Here is a 17,500-nt window from a genome sequence, read left to right as displayed (position 1 = left end):
TATATTCCTAGAGTTTGATGACAGTTTGATAACAGGCAGTGTAGCTGCTTGACAGGGCCACTGTCACTAAGCAACAGGTTATTTGCATTAAAACAGAGTCAATGTTCCTCTGCAAATTGCTATCCACTGTGTGAATCTATTTCCAATCCTACGTGCCATTACTGTATTTGTATCTGTATCTGTGGTTGTGTGTTTGTGTGTGTCTGTGTGTGTGTGAGAGAATTGTATCTCTCTCTCTCTTTCTTTTCTTTGTCTACATTTCCTCCGAGCCTCAAAATTCTCTTCATGCCTTCTAATATCTCAAGTCTATGTCTTTTTCACCTCCTCTCAGTCCTCCTCTGTCTCTCTGGGCGCGTTCCATTGCCTCCCCCAGGCCCCTAAACCCCTCGCAGTACAGCCCCAGCTGCATGGTGCTTACCCACTCAGCGTAGTGTGTCCCATTGCCTCCTGGTATCGGGATTACTCGGAGTCCACAGGTAGACCGAGCAGTGAAAAGCACGGAGGGACTTCAGCCGCCTCACTCACTCCGACACACTGCATGGCTTTACAACAATTTACAACACTTCATAACCCTTTACAACACGTCTGTTAACTCACAGCCATATAAAAAGCCGTATAAAAAGTGATGCAGGCCAATGACTCCTTGACATGGTCATACAAGCATGAGACGGCCACCAGTGGCACCGAACAATGAAATTTAACAGGGGTAAAGTGACCTTAAAATTGAATGGGACTTTTGGGAGAGTGAGCACCAGGGAGAGAGACAAAGATAGACAGACAGACATAAAGAGAGAGATAGAGGCGGAGCAAGCCTGGCAGATGCTTAAAAATCCGGCAATAAACAAGACATTGACGAGTGTAGAACATATTCAATTAACAGATGGGAACAATTGAAGGACTGAAAATGATACCTGATTTATTAAAAATCTGTTATTTTATAAATATATCTATACATTTCAAAGTTTTCTGTGTGTCTATGTGTGTGTGTGTGTGTATGTGTGTGTGTGTTTGTGTGAGTGTTTATGTGTGATTCTTGAGTATCTATAACTATTTTTAAGTCCATGTGTGTTCTTGGACCAAGCCTTTAGTGGATGTTTGAGTGCATGCCTCTGTTTGATCTGGCACAGACCCGAAGGGTCTGTAACATCATTCAGCCCTAATTCAAACTTGGCATGACTGTATCTGACAGGAACCACACTGCTCTCTCTTTCTGATCTCTGCTCACACACCTGCTGAGGCAAAGACGGAAGAGAGAATTAGAGAGTCAGAGTGAAAGAACGAGGTGTATGTTTTTATATGTGTAGCTAATAATTTCACACACAATTTCTTTTTTTTTTCTTTTTCCATTGAATGAAAATGAACCCTTTTTAAAGGTGAGTGTCTCAAATCAATTATGTATACCACTCAGTTGTCTTGTCCTGATCCGGTCCATATACCTCATAGCCAAATTCCTTGGCTTGCTTTTACAGTTATGATGCAGCAACATAGCAGCACATACACATTAGCACACCTTTCAAACTGAAAACAACAGTTTGAGTGTTAGTTTGAGTGTTCCAGTGCTGTTCAACACTGGAAAACATCCGATACCTTCTGCAGCCGGAAGTTATTTCAGATTCAATACGTCTTTTTCACATCGGAACCCAGTTTCTAAAACTGGTTTCCTTGGCTTTAAAAGTGTCTAACTAATGGTTGAGTGGGATTGTAATATGTATATTCTTCATGAGTCAGTATAGATGGAGATGGCTGGGAATGTGGATAGATGTCCACATTCTAATTTGTCAGCAGAGATAAGAGAAAGGCAAATAATGGAAAGGAAAGATGTGTGAGAGGCCAAGGGGAAAATGACATGAGATTAAAGCAGGAAACAAACGCATGCTGAAGCCAAGCGTTGGACTATAAACGACCGAGGATGAAAGACAGGGAAAAGGACGCAAGAGTAGAGAGATAAAAACACAATTAAGTGAAAGGATGTGTGTTTGTGTGTGTGTGTTTGTTTGTGTGTGTGTGTGTATGTGTTTGTTTATATAAGTGAGTGTTTGTTAGTGTCTGAAAGACATCCAAGGAAAATGGGGAGAGCGGGATGGAGAGTGAGACAGAGTGGCAGAGGCATAAGGAAAGTAAAGAGGTAACATTTTCAATTACCTCCGCACCAGAAACTAACAGACCAACCGACTTTGACGGAGAGCTAGAGAGAGACATGGGAAGATTAATCAGAATATCTTTTTCCGTATAATTTTTTGGAAAGAGTTAGTTATTCTAAATATATATTCAGTGTAATTGCTAGTAATGGACACTTATATTCATTCCTTCATTCATTCTTTCATTCACCATTACTCTGTGTCTCCCTGACGTGACATGCTCACCCATTTAAGTGTGTGTGTGTGTGTGTGTGTGTGTGTGTGTGTGTGTGTGTGTGTGTGTGTGTGTGTGTGTGTGTGTGTGTGTGTGTGTGTGTGTGTGTGTTGTGTAGATTAGAATTAGCACACTGTTCTGTGTCTTGAAGATCTATTTGAAGCTTGCCAGGCGAACCGGCCCACATGCAACACAGTTTACTGGTTTAAATGGTCAGCTGTGAGGTGTCTATACACTTCGGTTTGTGTGTAGGTGTATGTGTGTTTGTTTGTTTGTTTGTCGGGTGTTTTTCATGCATGTGTGTGTGTGTGTATTTGTATTTGTGGTTGGTTGACAAGCAGGTGTTCTTGGAAATACAATACCATATACAAGGACCCTCCTTCACGCACGCACACATGCACACACGCACACACTCAAACACACACACACACACACACACACGCACACACACACACACACACACACACACACACACACACACACACACACACACACACATACACACACACACAACGTAATACACACATGCAGACAGACTCCTAGCCTCTCAGGGTGGTGCAGACAAACAGAGAGCAGTATATTGCTTTGGTGCAGCTTGTTAATTGGCTGAGTGGCAGCGTGCAGGCCTGGTAAACATGGTGCTGAGTGCTACTTTATACCGCCGGCTGGCTGACACTTTAACAGGCCAGCTGCTCCCAATGGCCACCATCAGAGTTTGATGTCATGTTGGTGTCTTCCTCTTCCTGCTTTCCTCTTCCTTTCTTGCCTTCCTATCTGGGGGAAGCATACCAGTATACATAATGTATATTACAGTTGAACTATGTTAAAGCGGGAGTTTTTTTTTCTAAAATGTTAAATGTTTAGTACTTTTGATAACTCTTCTCTGGTGAACATACAGTATTGTAGCCTACTTTATCAAATTATAGAATGTATAGAATACAATATAGAATATACTCAAGTGAAGTACATGTATGTAGCTTAGGGCCCCGTCCACACGGAGCCGAAACGGGCGAAAACGATCCGGTTTCGTTTCATCCGGTTCAGAAATATCTCCGTACAAACAGAGCCATTGCGAAACCGCATCGGACTGTAGAAACACTGTAGTAGATATTCAAGGCGCTGGTTCTCCACAGAAAAAAGTGGAGCGCATCAAGCCTGCGCGCTGTATACAAACATTCAGTCACAAGGAGAAATACTTTTTAATGTACAGTTAGTAAACAAATTCATCAAGGGGCTTTACTTAAAGCTACAAAAAGAATACAAATAAAATAATAAATAAGATATTAAACGCAGCTCTGACGTCCCCCAGCTGGTGGGGGGCTAATGACGTCATTGTTTGCGTTTCAGGCGTCCACACGAATCCTAACACGAAACCGCATAGGTCCGGATAGATTTGAAACGACCTCCGAGGGTAGTTTCAGAAATGGTCGGTTTCGGGCACCGGATTGGCCGGCTCCGTCTGGACGGTCGGCCGAAATGCACAAGGGTTATGCGGTTTCACCAAAAAATTGTCTCTGTGTTGACGGGGCCATATATTCCTGCATAGAACTCTGCAAAAGTACTTTCCAGCCTTGGTCCCAGTTCTCTTAAGTGTGAGAGGGCGAATATCTATAATTTATTTTGTTTTAACTGTTATAGCAGATTAAAGTTTAAGGGTACATTTGGTCATAAAAATGTTGTATTAAATCTAGCATGAGATATTTATAAAACAATAACAATTATATTCAAGCGATTTAAGGTCCTTATGTGTGCCGGAAGAGCAGACCACCCACCCTACCAGGCCGTGCTACTTTCCTTGACCTCTCACCTCTCATGCTTATTGGTGGAGAGGGTTCCCGCTGCACCTGAGCTAGCATTGTTTGTTAGAGCATAGAGCTGTTACCGTGGAAACCGCAGAACTTTCCACTGCGACCGAAAAAGCCTCAACAAAAAACAACCAAGATAAGGATGGAGAGATTAGCCCGGGGGGGGGGGGGGGGGGTGTAAAACAAGGGGAACGCGATTAAAAAAGGGGAGGAATGTTAAAGTGTGAGAGTGAAAGATTGAGATAAAAGAGGGCGAGATAGGGCGAGAGAGAGAACACCAAGGACCTGAACAGCAGGAGATAAGTCAGCTGTGAAAGAGGGAGAGATAAGAGGGAGATAAGAGATAGAGGTTGGGGGGGGGGGGCGCTGTGAATGGGGGCGATTAGGAAAAAGGGCTGAGGAGATGAGGAAGGAAGAAAGAAAAGGAACAAGGGTAAAAGATTATGAACAAGAGACTGATGAAACAGGAAGAGATGTGAGGCACGATAGAGAGAGTAAGCGACAGAAATTAGCCAGAAACTGTGTTGAATAAATGGCAGCGTCGCATGCTAACTGACAGAGAAAAAGAGAGAGAGAGAGAGAGAGAGAGAGAGAGAGAGAGAGAGAGAGAGAGAGAGAGAGAGAGAGAGAAAGAGAGAGAGAGAGAGAGAGAAAGAGAGAGAGAGGATAGTAGAAATGGAGAGGTGTGAAAATAGAGAAGGGAAAGGTGCTAGAGTAAAAGAAATGGAACGAGAGAATACGAGAAAGAGAGAGAAGATGACGTAAGGGAAGGAAAGACTGAGGTGAGAACGATAGCAAAAAGGATATTAGGGTCAGTTGAGATCAGTAACTGGTAGGAACGAAATAAAAGAGAATTTGGAGGACAGATGGAAAGAACTTCTCCTTTTCCATCCTGCGTGACCTGCTCCTCATTTATAGTAGGTCCACGTGTGTGTGTGTGTGTGTGTGATGGTGTGTTTGTTTGCGCGTGTGTGTGTGTGTGTGTGTGTGTGTGTGTGTGTGTGTGTGTGTGTGTGTGTGTGTGAGAGTATCTATAACTGTTCATGTGTGTTCTTGTGTGTTTGGGTTTGTCTTGCACTTAGCACTGCTTCACCCTGTCTTGCACTGGGCCCACTACAACATGGCCGCTGTTACCCAGTGCTGACCTATGCACGGCCAGCCCACCACACCACTGAGACGCCCCGGGATCCAACATGGATCCTATTAGTGGTCTCCGCAATGGCAGCCGCTGGAAGTCTTTTGAAACTCAATATGGTCTTAAATCAGATTTCTAAATGTTTAGGTGTATTATGAAAAACACAGAGAGAGAGAGAGAGAGAGAGAGAGAGCAAGAGAGGGAGAAAGAGCAAGAGAGGGAGAGAGAGAGAGAGAGAGAGAGAGAGAGAGAGAGAGAGAGAGAGAGAGACACAGAGAGAGAGAGAGACAGAGAGAGAGAGAGACAGAGAGAGAGTGACTGGCTGGCTGTGTAATACCAAACACTCTGTGTGTGTGTGCGTGTGTGTGTGTGTGTGTCTGTGTGTGTGTGTCTGTGTTTTAACTTGGCTTAATTTCTTCAGTGCAACAGTGTTTTCAATACAGCATACCAATCTAGAGGCAACCACTATATAGATGGACACACACACACACACACACACACACACACACACACACACACACACACACACACACACACATACAGAGCAAGTGTTATCCAGCTATTCTTAGTGCCGTTTCAACATTGTGCAGTTGTAGTGAAAGCTGTTGAAAACATATCGAATCACAGCTTGCAAACCTGATGACAGATAGAGAAAAACAATTGAGGATGCCATGAAACTCAAAGCTCTATCAGCTCTATCAACAAGAGCTTTCAACAAGATATTTGTTCCGTCGAGAAGTGTCCCAAAATATGTGCCATAACTAATTGTTTTTTTACCTTTATCTCTCTCTGGATCTCTAGGGATTTGAACAGGAACAACATCACACGGATCACTAAAGTGGACTTCTCCGCAATCAAGAATTTGAGGATCCTGTAAGTACATTTCTTTCTTTGTATCTTTTTTTGTTTTTGTGTTTTTGATTTGTTGTGAGTCAGTTGTCATGTTTTGATTGTTTTGTTACTCTCAGGAAATGCAATTGTTCCTTTAATTTATGGAAAACGACTTCAAAGGATCTCCTTAAAGGCATTCTTTTTGACAGGCCACACAAGTGAAAATCACCAATAGACACGATTCATAAACGAGCAGGGCTAAAGCGATAATAATCTCGCCCTGTCCTTAATCTGCCTCAGCAACACACATTTTTGTGAAGTGGGAAGTCCAATTTATATGAACTCATATATTATTTATTATCTCATTTTCAGTTAAATAGTACTATAACACAGAGTTATACACAGTATATTGAGAGTTCAACTTGGGATTCCATTTTCCCTTGCTGAACTAAGCACACAAAGCACACTTACAGCCTACATTTATCTTGGCCAACACAGTCATAATCTTTCTGTTTCACACATTTACTACCCAGGATTCTTTTTGTATATCTCCTTATTTCCTCATTCCTCACTGTGTTTTGTCGAATATTTGTTTTTCTCTACAAGGAATGCCATTAACAAACAAACGGCCATGTTGGAACAATTAAGCTAATGCTATATTTACCTAATAGGCCTGTGTATGGCTATAGGGGGAAAGAGTCTCCATAAAATAAACTTTCCCACCCTAATGAGAGATTTCAGGGCTAGGAGACTGTGGGCTTCCTATCCACAGAGTCCAGGGTCGTAATTACAGAATATTTACGAGGTTAAATAATAGAGTAATCGTGAGCTGACATGCTAGTAACGATCGGCGCGGCTCCCATTTGTTAAACAAGCAACACAACCTCAAGATGTTACAACAACCTGGAGAATGTGGATTTACACAGGAAGCTGACCAGGGGGTGAAAGCCCTACATTGGGGATTTTTTTACTACAGAAAAGCAACAAGTCATCCAAGTCATGCTGTCGTATTGGCAGGACTTATTCTTTCATCGCCCACAGGACAGAGATAGTGTAAGTGCAATGGTGAGCTAGGCCTGACAGAATTTTACCAGACAGAATGACCAAGCATTTTCTTCTCAGGAGCGTAGAATGTAGAAAATATACCAAAATTTGTTTCAGGTTAATAAATTAACTTTGTATGATCCGAAGTTCACACAAGCATAACACTGCTTTAAAATAACCTAAACTGCCTTATTGTAATATTATAAGTTGGTTCATCCACCTAGCTGTTTGATCTGTTTCCTGTTTAAAGTGCTCCCAAATTTCCCACAGTGAATTTATACATCTGTTCATTTTAATACAGTTCTACAGGATGATTTAAGTCCAGGTGGATCGCACATAGAGCAGCTGTAGCCGCGGGCTAATATGGGACAAGCTTAAAAAATCGTTTAGGTTAAGTAGGCTGTCGTTATCCAGCTAAAAGCTATACTTAGTAAAATATGACTCTCACTGTGTCATCCTTTTTGTCCTAATTGACTTCAAGGATAACTCCTTCTACCCAAGTGACTCATATCCCTGTGTGTGTGTGTGTGTGTGTGTGTGTGTGTGTGTGTGTGTGTGTGTGTGTGTGTGTGTGTATATGTGTGACAGAGAGTTAGTAAGAGGATGACACAAAGTGACAGAAAGAGCAAGGACAGTCTGTGGCAGATGGAAAAGGTCTATCAAAAGTTTGGATATCTAAAACAGTGAAAGTGTGCATATGTGCGTCATGTGTGTGTGAACTTATGCATGTTTGTATGAGTGTGTGCATGCTGTGTGTGCGTGTGTGTGCATATACTGCAGTAATAACTATAATCCCTGCTAGCGGCCTGCTGTTTTGTTCCACACCAACATTCAGTTTGGACAAGCAGATAAAAATACTTTCATAGTACACAGTAGTGGAAATTGGCTGTCTGGGTGTGGGTGTGTGTGTGTGTGTGTGTGTGTGTGTGTGTGTGTGTGTGTGTGTGTGGCTGAGTGGCTGTGGGTTTTGAGGGGGTGGGGGTGTGTGTTTCTGAACAGAACAGGGGAAATAGTCACACGCCGTACATGTGAGGGCAGAAAGGTGGGAAGTAGCCTATATATATCTGTGTTTATAAATATTCATCAATTAATGTAAATGTTTAAATACATATTTATATCTATATATATGTAAAAATGTCTATAAAATAGATTTTTGTGAATTTGTGTCATAACGTAATGAGTGTCATAATGTGTGCGTGTGTGTGTGTGTGTGTGTGTGTGTGTGTGTGTGTTTGTGCTTGTGTGTATGGGAACACATTTGACACACGCACACACACACACAAACACACATACACACACATACACACGCACACACACCCACGCACACATTCAGACACAGACCAGTATTAATGTTATCTGCAGTAAAGGAGGTATGTATGGGACTATTACCTTCACACATTAAATCACTGGGCATCCTGTTCGCCTCTATCTCTCTTCTTCTCTCCATCTCCATTGCTCTGTCTCTATTTTTTCCTCTTCTGCGCCAGCCAAACATCAGCACTATTTTTTCAAGAACACACACACACACACACACACACACACACACACACACACACACACACACACACACACACACACACAGTGGTCTTGTTTTAGTTCCTCCACTGGAAAGTTGAACAGTGCGCCTGGAGCATTCCTCACAGCTCTGGCTAATAGCTGGGGAAATGTCATGTTTACTTGGTCCCCAACAATCTGTTACCCCTTCCCTTTGTTCACGTTCCCCATTCAGTCCCTCATCTTCCCCCTCCCTGTGATTGGGAGGTGTTGTCATGGCAACCACTTTATCTGGTTCTACAAGTGGCAGCAGGTGGCTGGTTTGGTGGAATTTGATTGATTGATTGGATTGATAGAGTTGATTTGATATTCAGTTTTTTTTATCAACAATGTTAAAGTATTTTTGTTGATGTGTGCGTGTCTGTGTGTGTGTGTGTGTTTATGCATTAGTGGTTGCATGATTGTGTATCGGCTTGTATGTGTGTTTTGCACATTCTCTGAGAGTGAGTGTGTCCTGAATTCCCCCTCATTGCCTAATGAAGCGCCTCTCCAGTCCAGTTTAGTGTCAGTGTGTCTGGGCGGCCTACGAGCTGATATGACAAGGCCTGGATTAATGACTGGAAGGCTGCCCGACGTCCAAACAATTAGTTTTAAAAAATATTTACAGCTGAGTTCATGCCAGAACAAAACAGCACCACGTGAGAGGCCAGACTCAATCTCTCTAACCGTCTCAATCTCTCTGCGTCTTTTTCCATTTCTGTACATCTCTCTCGCAGTATCTCTCTCAGTCTTTTTCTTCCTCTCTCTCCCTCTTTACGTCTTGTTCAATCTCTCTCCTTATCTCCCTCTTTCTCTGGCTCTCTCCCAATCTCTCTCTCTTTTCTTTATGTCCCTCTCACTCTGTCTCTCTCCCATCTCTCTTTGTCTATCTCCTTCTCTCCCTCTCTCTCTGTTTCTCTCTCTTTCTGTCTCCGTCTCCCTCATCTTCGTTTCCCTCTAGTTGGTTCATGGCTTTCGTCTACCGTGGTTCTCTGCTTCTCCTCAATCACTTGTTACTCAACGCGTTGAGACGCATCCCGTTTTATTCTCTCCCAGTCTCTCCCTTTCTCTCTCCCCTACCATTCTCCCTCTCTCTAACCCTCAGTATCTCTCTCTCTTCTCTCTCTCACCCTCTCGATCTCTCTCTGTCTATATTATTTGCTTTCTTTTGTCTAACTTCATCTCATTTCATCTTACCATTGTCTTCCTTCCCTCTCCTCTCCCACCCTGCTTTCTTCAATTGTTTCCTTCTATATTATCTGCCTGTCCAATCCATTTACTTTCTCAACAATTCTGTATGCATCGTTCTTTTGTTCGCTCCATAATCAAACCAGTATCTCTTCTTTCCTAATTTCTCATTCTCCACCGCCATCACCACACACACTCTCTCTCTCTCTCTCTCTCTCCCTCTCTCTCTCTCTCTCTCTTTCTCTCTCTTTCTCGCTTTATTTCTCTCTCTCTTTCTCTCTCTCGTCTCTCTTTCTCTCTCTCCCCCCCCCTCTCTCCCCCCTAGATGTCCCTCTTAACATCATAAGACAGAAGATATAAACATAATGTATCCGTTGAGATGTCTCCCTTCGCTCTCCCATCTGGAACGCCTTAGATTGCCTAAAGTGCACCGACACCACACCACCACAGCAGACTAACCGATAGGGAGAGAGAGAGAGAGGGAGGGAGGGTAGGATGGAGAGCGCTTAGGGGAAGTAGGGGGGGGGGGGGGAAGAGAGACCAAGGGAGGGTGAGGGATGTAGGAAAAAAGGAATGAGGGCAAAAGAGGTTGTAGGGAGGGCGGGAGAGAAGGAGGGAGGGAGAGATGAGCCCCTGTTGATTGACAGGTCAGAGGAGCAATGTGTGTTATCTGAGACAGTTTAGAGTAGGGATGAGGTGGGATATTGGTTGTGTTGGCTGCCTGGAGGGTGACATTTTTTATTTTGGAACGCTGTGTTTCTTAAAGTGATCGTCGGTCACAGCGGTTAGAGCTGCTTCCAACTCCTTTCAGCACACTGATTGCTGTTTACCGAACAAATTTGAACATGTAACCGGTTTCAACATCGAACCCATTTATAATGTAAGCACCTCCCAGCAAGATTTGATCTGTTTTTTATCATTGTGGTGAAACCTGATATTACGCTCTCACCAGTGGACAGAAAATAACTGTATTTATCGTGTGAACTGTTTATTAGCAGCAGTGGCCTAAGAGTTTGACATAGTGGCTTTTGAAAGAGCAGTTGTCGCTATATTTCCAGGGAGGGAGTCTCTGGAGTACTGAAGTACTATTTCCCAACAAGTACCACTGCTTAAGTGCCTTTGAGCAAGCCATTTGAAGACAGATTTATGCCTTATGATATTTGAACTCTTGAACCCTAGTATTTCATCATTTATTTTTTTTGCGTTTTCCAAGTCATGTAGCTGTTGAAAGCATCAACTGGTTTTGTCAATGACTAAACTAATATGTCTATAGAAAAATTAACATAATTGCAACATACTATATTGTGAGTAATTTTCTTACATGATAACATGATATGTTTACTTTTTTCTTCACTCTAGAGTGGAGATTTCATGATAATTAACTTCTTCCTTGTTCTCTCTCTCTCTCTCTCTGTCTCTCTCTCTCTGTTTCTCTCTACTCTCTCCCTGCATCCCCTGTGTGTCTCTCTAGCCACCTGGAGGACAACCAGATCAGCGTCATTGAAAGAGGAGCCTTCCAGGACCTCAAACTGTTGGAGAGACTGTAAGCACATCCTATGACATCACTGTTTGCCTGTGTGTATTTGTGTGTGTGTGCCTGTAAATGTGCCTGTTTGTATATGCGTGTGTGTGTGTGTGTGTGTGTGTGTGTGTGTGTGTGTGGGGGGGGTCTGTTTGTCAGCTAACACGTGGGTACTAGTAAACTCAGGTGTCAGGACAGAAAAAAACACATCCCTGCTCCAACACCCCCCCCCCCCCCCCACACACACACACACACACACACACAAACACACACAGTAAAACAAACACAAACACACAATCACACATCATCGTTTGTGTGTGTCCACTGTTAAAAGAGGAAACGATGATGCTTCCGTCTATGCGTCATGATTGGCTTGGACAGATGAAGGGGCATCTCTGATTGGCTGGGCAGGGGTCAGGCCTGACCATGTGTGTTATCACCCATCCTAGAATATGATCCCTGTGACTCCCTGAATTACCAATTGAAAAGGTTGACCCGGCACAAATAAATAACACGTCAAATAAAAGAGGCTGGTGAAAACGTTTTACGTACCCTTTTATGAGTTTGTAATTGAGGGAGAGACGGGCTGGAGCTGTTTGCGATGAAAGCGGTAGAGGAGCTTGAGTGACAGGAACATGTGTATCTTATCTCACCAACGAAGATCCCGCGTCCGGCCCAAGTGACAGGACACATATCACTTCAAGGTTGAAACAGCCGTTAATGTGCTGTGTCAGGGATAGGGGTTAGAGGTCAGGAGGAAGAGGTTATGGGTGCTGGTGGATACTGGGGCTCCCTGCTGTGCCAGCTGAATGATGATGATGATGATGATGATGATGATGATGATGATGATGATGGCAGTGATGAATGGTAGCTAGACATACGTTATTTAAAACCTTACCATTGTTAAGGAGACTTATTATGGTGTTTTACCAACAAGTATTCATAGTATATGAGTTCCAGTTCGGCAGCTTGAGCTGCCGAACTCCCCCTGCCGGAGTTGCTCGTCCACTGGTCCACAAAATCTTACATTGGAGGGGGGTGGGGAAGTGGCAGGTAGAATTAAAATGTGCCCCCTTCCTACGTAGGAGGGGGAGCCGAAACTGACTCGCTTGTTTGCTAACTGTAGGCGGGGTACTCTCAGAAATGCATATCTCACTCAAAAAATCATGTACAGACCTTTTTCAAAGTTTGTATGCGTGTGGGAGCACCAGAGACCCAAAACAACACCCCAAATCCCAGGAAAAGTGTTATTTTCATAATATGTCCACTTTAAACACATTTGTTTGTTCGTTATTTTTGTATATTTATCAATATATTATATTATTAATTAATATGTACTAGTCATTATTATGACAAAACATTCATATTTTCATTTCAAGGTATCTCGTGGAGTATCATGACTAATAGACTCATCTGTTTTCAACCTTAGTTGTTGCTATAAAAAGATTAATCCCTTGAGGACATATGATTAGATCTTTTAATCCAACTGCATTTGTTGCAATACATACATTGCACAAACATTGTACCCAACTACTACCCTTACCACTATTACTATAGGAATACAGCCAATCGAAGCAACGCAATATACACGATTGCGTGTTCGTACCACGTGGTTACGGATGTCGGGTCATGGCTAATTCACCTGTTTTTAATGACAGCACTGATACATGAATACTTTAAAAAAAAGAGGCCCTGGCTGACAGGTCTCAGATGGCACTCTCTGATGTGTCTGTCGGGGTCAGGGGTGAGGCTTGAGGGGTCACCGTACTGAGATGGTGTGATTTGTGGAGTCTCAGCGTGAAAGAATGCGGCTCTACGAAGACGGATCTACCCGGGGCGAGGAAGCCCAGGCTCAAACAAACCGACAACAATTTACACTTTTTTTTCCCACCTCTGACACGGAGAGGAGCCTAAAACATAGCTACACCAGGATGACATCTTGTCCTTGTAAGGGGATTGTTGAGAGCATTACCCCCACCCCCCCTCTCATGCTGCTTTTCACAAATCACCACCATGTTTTGTGGAGAAACCGTGGCTCTTTAATGGTGATGAAGTGGTGAGGTTCTGTAGGGTTTGGGGTTGAAATACACAGGCTAACACCCACTAACTCTGCTGGACAATAGAGTTGATGGACAATGAATCAGTAAAAAGCCCAATACACAAAATGACGGATGTCATGACAGACAAAATAATCTTTGAGAATTTAGTCGCAAAAAGTAGACTTGAGTATGATATGAAGCAAGAAACAAATAACAGCTCCGTTACATTCACACTGCGAAAGCTACGCTCCGGAAAAATAATCAAAAAATTTCAAAAAAGATTCAAAAAAGAAATGATTCAAATATGAAGCAGGATTTACACTCTGTGTTATTTGGGAAACCAAACCTTCCATCTAGATGGAGGCAGTTAATTTGGAAATTAACTAAACCTTAGGAGAAACTTTTGGGATTGTCCTGCTATGGTTGAAAATATGGAAAGGATAGGGACGGATAGAAAGATAGATTGGAGGGAAAGAGGTGTGTGGGCCTGGCTCCGATCATAGGACAACCTGCTGTTACCAAAACACACACACACACAAACACACACTCACACTCCCCCACACATATTGTATGATAGCCTAAAGACCATGGTCACAGGATGCCAGATAGACTTTCCAATTAGTTTGACCTTTAAACTGTGAACCGTTGACCTTCAAAGGAATGCGATTGGCAGGTCACCAATGTTTCAACCACGTCCATTCTTCGTTTAAATCCTCCCTTTGTGTTTCCCTCTCTCTTCTCCCACTCTCTCCCCATCTGCCCATCCCTTGCTTTATGCATCTCTTTTGTTCTCTTCCTCTCTTTTTCTTGATTTCTGTCCGTCTCTTTTCTTTCATTCCTTCTCTCTCTCTCTCTCTCTCTCTCTCTCTCTCTCGCTCTCTCTCTTTCTTTCTCTTCTATCTCTCCAGGCGTGTGAACAGGAACAAGCTCACGGTCCTTCCAGAACTTCTCTTCCAGGCCAACCCCAAGCTTGGACGACTGTGAGTACCCCATCCTTTAATCGCTCCAACCACTCCACCCCGGCCCCTCCTCCCTGTATCTCTGGATGTGCGACGGTCAGCGTAACCACTGATCATCCTCTCTCTCTCGCTCTCTCCCTCCATCCATCTCTCTCTCTCTTTCTCTCTCTCTCTCTCTGTCTCACTCTCTCTCTCTGTCTTTCTCTCTGATGTGTTATGTGAGCCATTTAAAAACATGTTGGCGCTCTGTGTGTGTGTGTGTGTGTGTGTGTGTGTGTGCGATAGAGGCTGAACACTTGGGGTTGCGGGTTCCATTCCCAGGCAAGGTGACACAGTGCCGCCCTGTTAGCGCACTCTGCTCCTGCTGGGAGGTCAAATATGTGTGTGGACGGGTTTGCGTGTGTGTGTGTGTGTGTGTGTGTGTGTCTTTGAGAGGTGAAGGTGTGCCGGCAGTAACTGTTTTCCTTGGAGCGGAGAGGAATTTTTATTCAGCCCTATAGAGTTACATATAGAGTTTTCCCAGAGTACTTAAGAGAACAAGGTCAGGTCGTATTAATGCACAAAACTACAGCCCTCCAGCGCTCTGTCTCGCTCTCTCCCTCTCTCTTTAAACCTCTCTCTCTCGTGCTCTTGTTCTCCTCTGTTCCTCCCTCTGTCTCTCTCCCTCTCTCTTTAAATCTCTCTCTCTCGTGCTCTTGTTCTCCTCTGTTCCTCCCTCTGTCTCTCTCCCTCTCTCTCTCTCGTGCTCTTGTTCTCCTCTGTTCCTCCCTCTGTCTCTCTCCCTCTCTCTCTCCTGTCAGGCTCCCTCCATGTCTTTGGTCCTCGGAGAGGGTCTGTCAGGTTAGCCTGCAGCTTCAAACACCTTCTAACCCTTACCGCTGTTTGGATTGGGTGGCCTTCAGCGGTTGGAGGAGATGAACTTAATGTGCGTGCGTGCGTGCGTGCGTGCGTGCGTGGGTGCGTGTGAGTGAGTGCACCTGCACGCATCTGCACATCTGTATATGTGCTCAAATGTTCATGTTTTTGCATTAGATGAAATTGTGTGTCTGTATGCTATTGTCCATGCACATGTACGCTTATGTGTGTGTGCAATCGCTTGTGTGTGTGTGTCTTTGTGTGTGTGTGTGTGTGTGTGTGTGTGTGTGTGTGTGCTTCGGGATTTTAAACCTTCCAATTCCTTTCAGTTTTCCAGCAAAGAAAATGCCCGCTTGCTTTATATTGTTTCCATGAGGCATATTTTGGAAGTTTTCTATTCTGTTATAAAAAGCCAGCCATGATCTTATATATTTTGTGTTTATTTTTTACTGAAGTATAAATTAATGAAAGTTTACAGGAGCATGCATTAGCAATTACTGAAACAGTAAAATGTACGAAAGTAACGTCATTTAATAGAAAATTCTGCCCATTTGGGACCTTTATAGCCACAGGCAGACTTTAATTTTGGAATTCACCATGTCCGAAAAATAAGGATTTTTGGTTTCAAGTTGGTCGAGCATTGAGTCATTTCCTTTCAAACATGTTTCTCTCATTAAGGAACACATACAAATGCGTGTGTTCTACTAAAAATATAACTAAAACTTGTCATCTTTTCATTCCACTGATCCTGCAAGCATTTTAAAAAAGGTGATTATCCATCTGTTTTGTGCTAGCACTCAGTATTTTAGTAGTATAGGCAATTTTTTGATTTGTTGTTTTAACATTGTCCTTCAATAGCACTACAAATGAAGCACACTTATTATATACAGTATATACGGAAGGTACATATACAGGGCATAATGCAAGAACATTACAAACACACTTGATCAGTCTCTTTTTCTTTCCCTCTGTCATTTTGTGTTTTTTCAACTTCTCATCATAATATACCTTTCTCCTTCTCTCTCTCTGTCTCTCTGTCTCTCTCTCTCTCTCTCTCTCTCCCTCCGCTCCCTCTCTCTCTCTCTTTCTCTCCATATTCATATAAATGTATCTTTCTCCTACTCTGAGTGACAGGCTCATTTTCTCCCCAGCCTGGCTTTCTGTTCTTTTAAAACCTCTAATTGCTCTCGATGGCTCCTATTTATCACCAGGCTAATGGGAGGCCCTCTACGGCGTGGGCTTCAACAGTGGAAACGCTAACATCGCTCCAAACGCAACAGTATAAATCTCATGTCCTTTATGCCCCTTGCCTGGCCATCCGCTGCATTCATATTACACTGTCTGCCGTTCCCCGCTTCCCCTTAATCTTACTGTCTTCCTCCCTCCCTCTCTCTTTCTGTTTCCCCTGCTTTTTGGGACCCCGTTTTTAGGAGTCTTCTGTCTCCCAGAGATGGAGGGACCCCTGATGTGTTTCTGCTTGGTTTCTGGTTTGGCTTCGGGTGACATCTCCCCTTGTCAGCATGAGTAAGATATTTAATGATGGTAGTGTGATAGGAATTACCTCCTAACCCTCCTAGTAAAACCATGCGGTCTGAGGTCAAAGAGGAGGGGAGAGGAAGAGAGGAGAGGAAGGGAGGAGGGGAGAGGAGAGGACAGGAGGGGACAAGAGATGGGAGGAAGAGAGGATGTGAGACCGATGGAGAGGAGAAGAGAGGAGGGGGAGTTAGAGGATATAAAGGGGGAGACGAATGGTACCGTAGGGGAGAGGGGAAAAAACAGGAGACCAGGAGAAGAGAGGAAAGAAGGGAAGAGAGGATACGCAGGTATAAAAGAGGAAAAGAGGATGAAAGGAAAAGGAGAGGAGGATAAGAAAGGAACATCTCACCGCGTATAGAGAGAGTTTCAGCACGCCCCTATGCTTCTGTGCGTACGAGCATAACGCTGCAGGTCCTGTAGTGATCTGGTCGGGGAACACACAGCACGCTAACCGAGCAGCCGGGGAGCACAGAGCTGTGGTCTGAGAGGGAGACAGATGAACGCTGAGTTACTGATGAGGTCAACCAGGGGTCCTCCGATGGATGGAAGAACTCACATGAGAGAGAGAGAGAGAGAGAGAGAGAGAGAGAGAGAGAGAGAGTAGAAGGCACTATAGACTTGAGTGTATGGATGGAAATGAGAGCGAGAGAGGGAGAGGTGGAAAGAAAGAGAGAGGGAGGGGGGAAGATATGGATGAGGGA

General features: G+C 43.6%; 1 protein-coding gene across 1 annotated transcript in view; it reads left to right on the top strand.

Moving 5' to 3' along the window:
* Positions 1-17,500, top strand: part of slit3 (slit homolog 3) — a 191,424-nt gene that overhangs the window by 7,624 nt on the left and 166,300 nt on the right. Inside the window, exons 2-4 of the mRNA XM_079744976.1 lie at positions 6,094-6,165; positions 11,360-11,431; positions 14,358-14,429. Of these exons, the coding sequence (XP_079601102.1) occupies positions 6,094-6,165; positions 11,360-11,431; positions 14,358-14,429 (216 nt within the window). The remainder of the gene's footprint in view (positions 1-6,093; positions 6,166-11,359; positions 11,432-14,357; positions 14,430-17,500) is intronic.

This window comes from Pollachius pollachius (assembly GCF_949987615.1).
Source record: "Pollachius pollachius genome assembly, chromosome: 10".
NCBI classification, from domain to species: Eukaryota; Metazoa; Chordata; class Actinopteri; order Gadiformes; family Gadidae; genus Pollachius; species Pollachius pollachius.
This window is presented reverse-complemented; position numbering and strand designations above follow the sequence as displayed.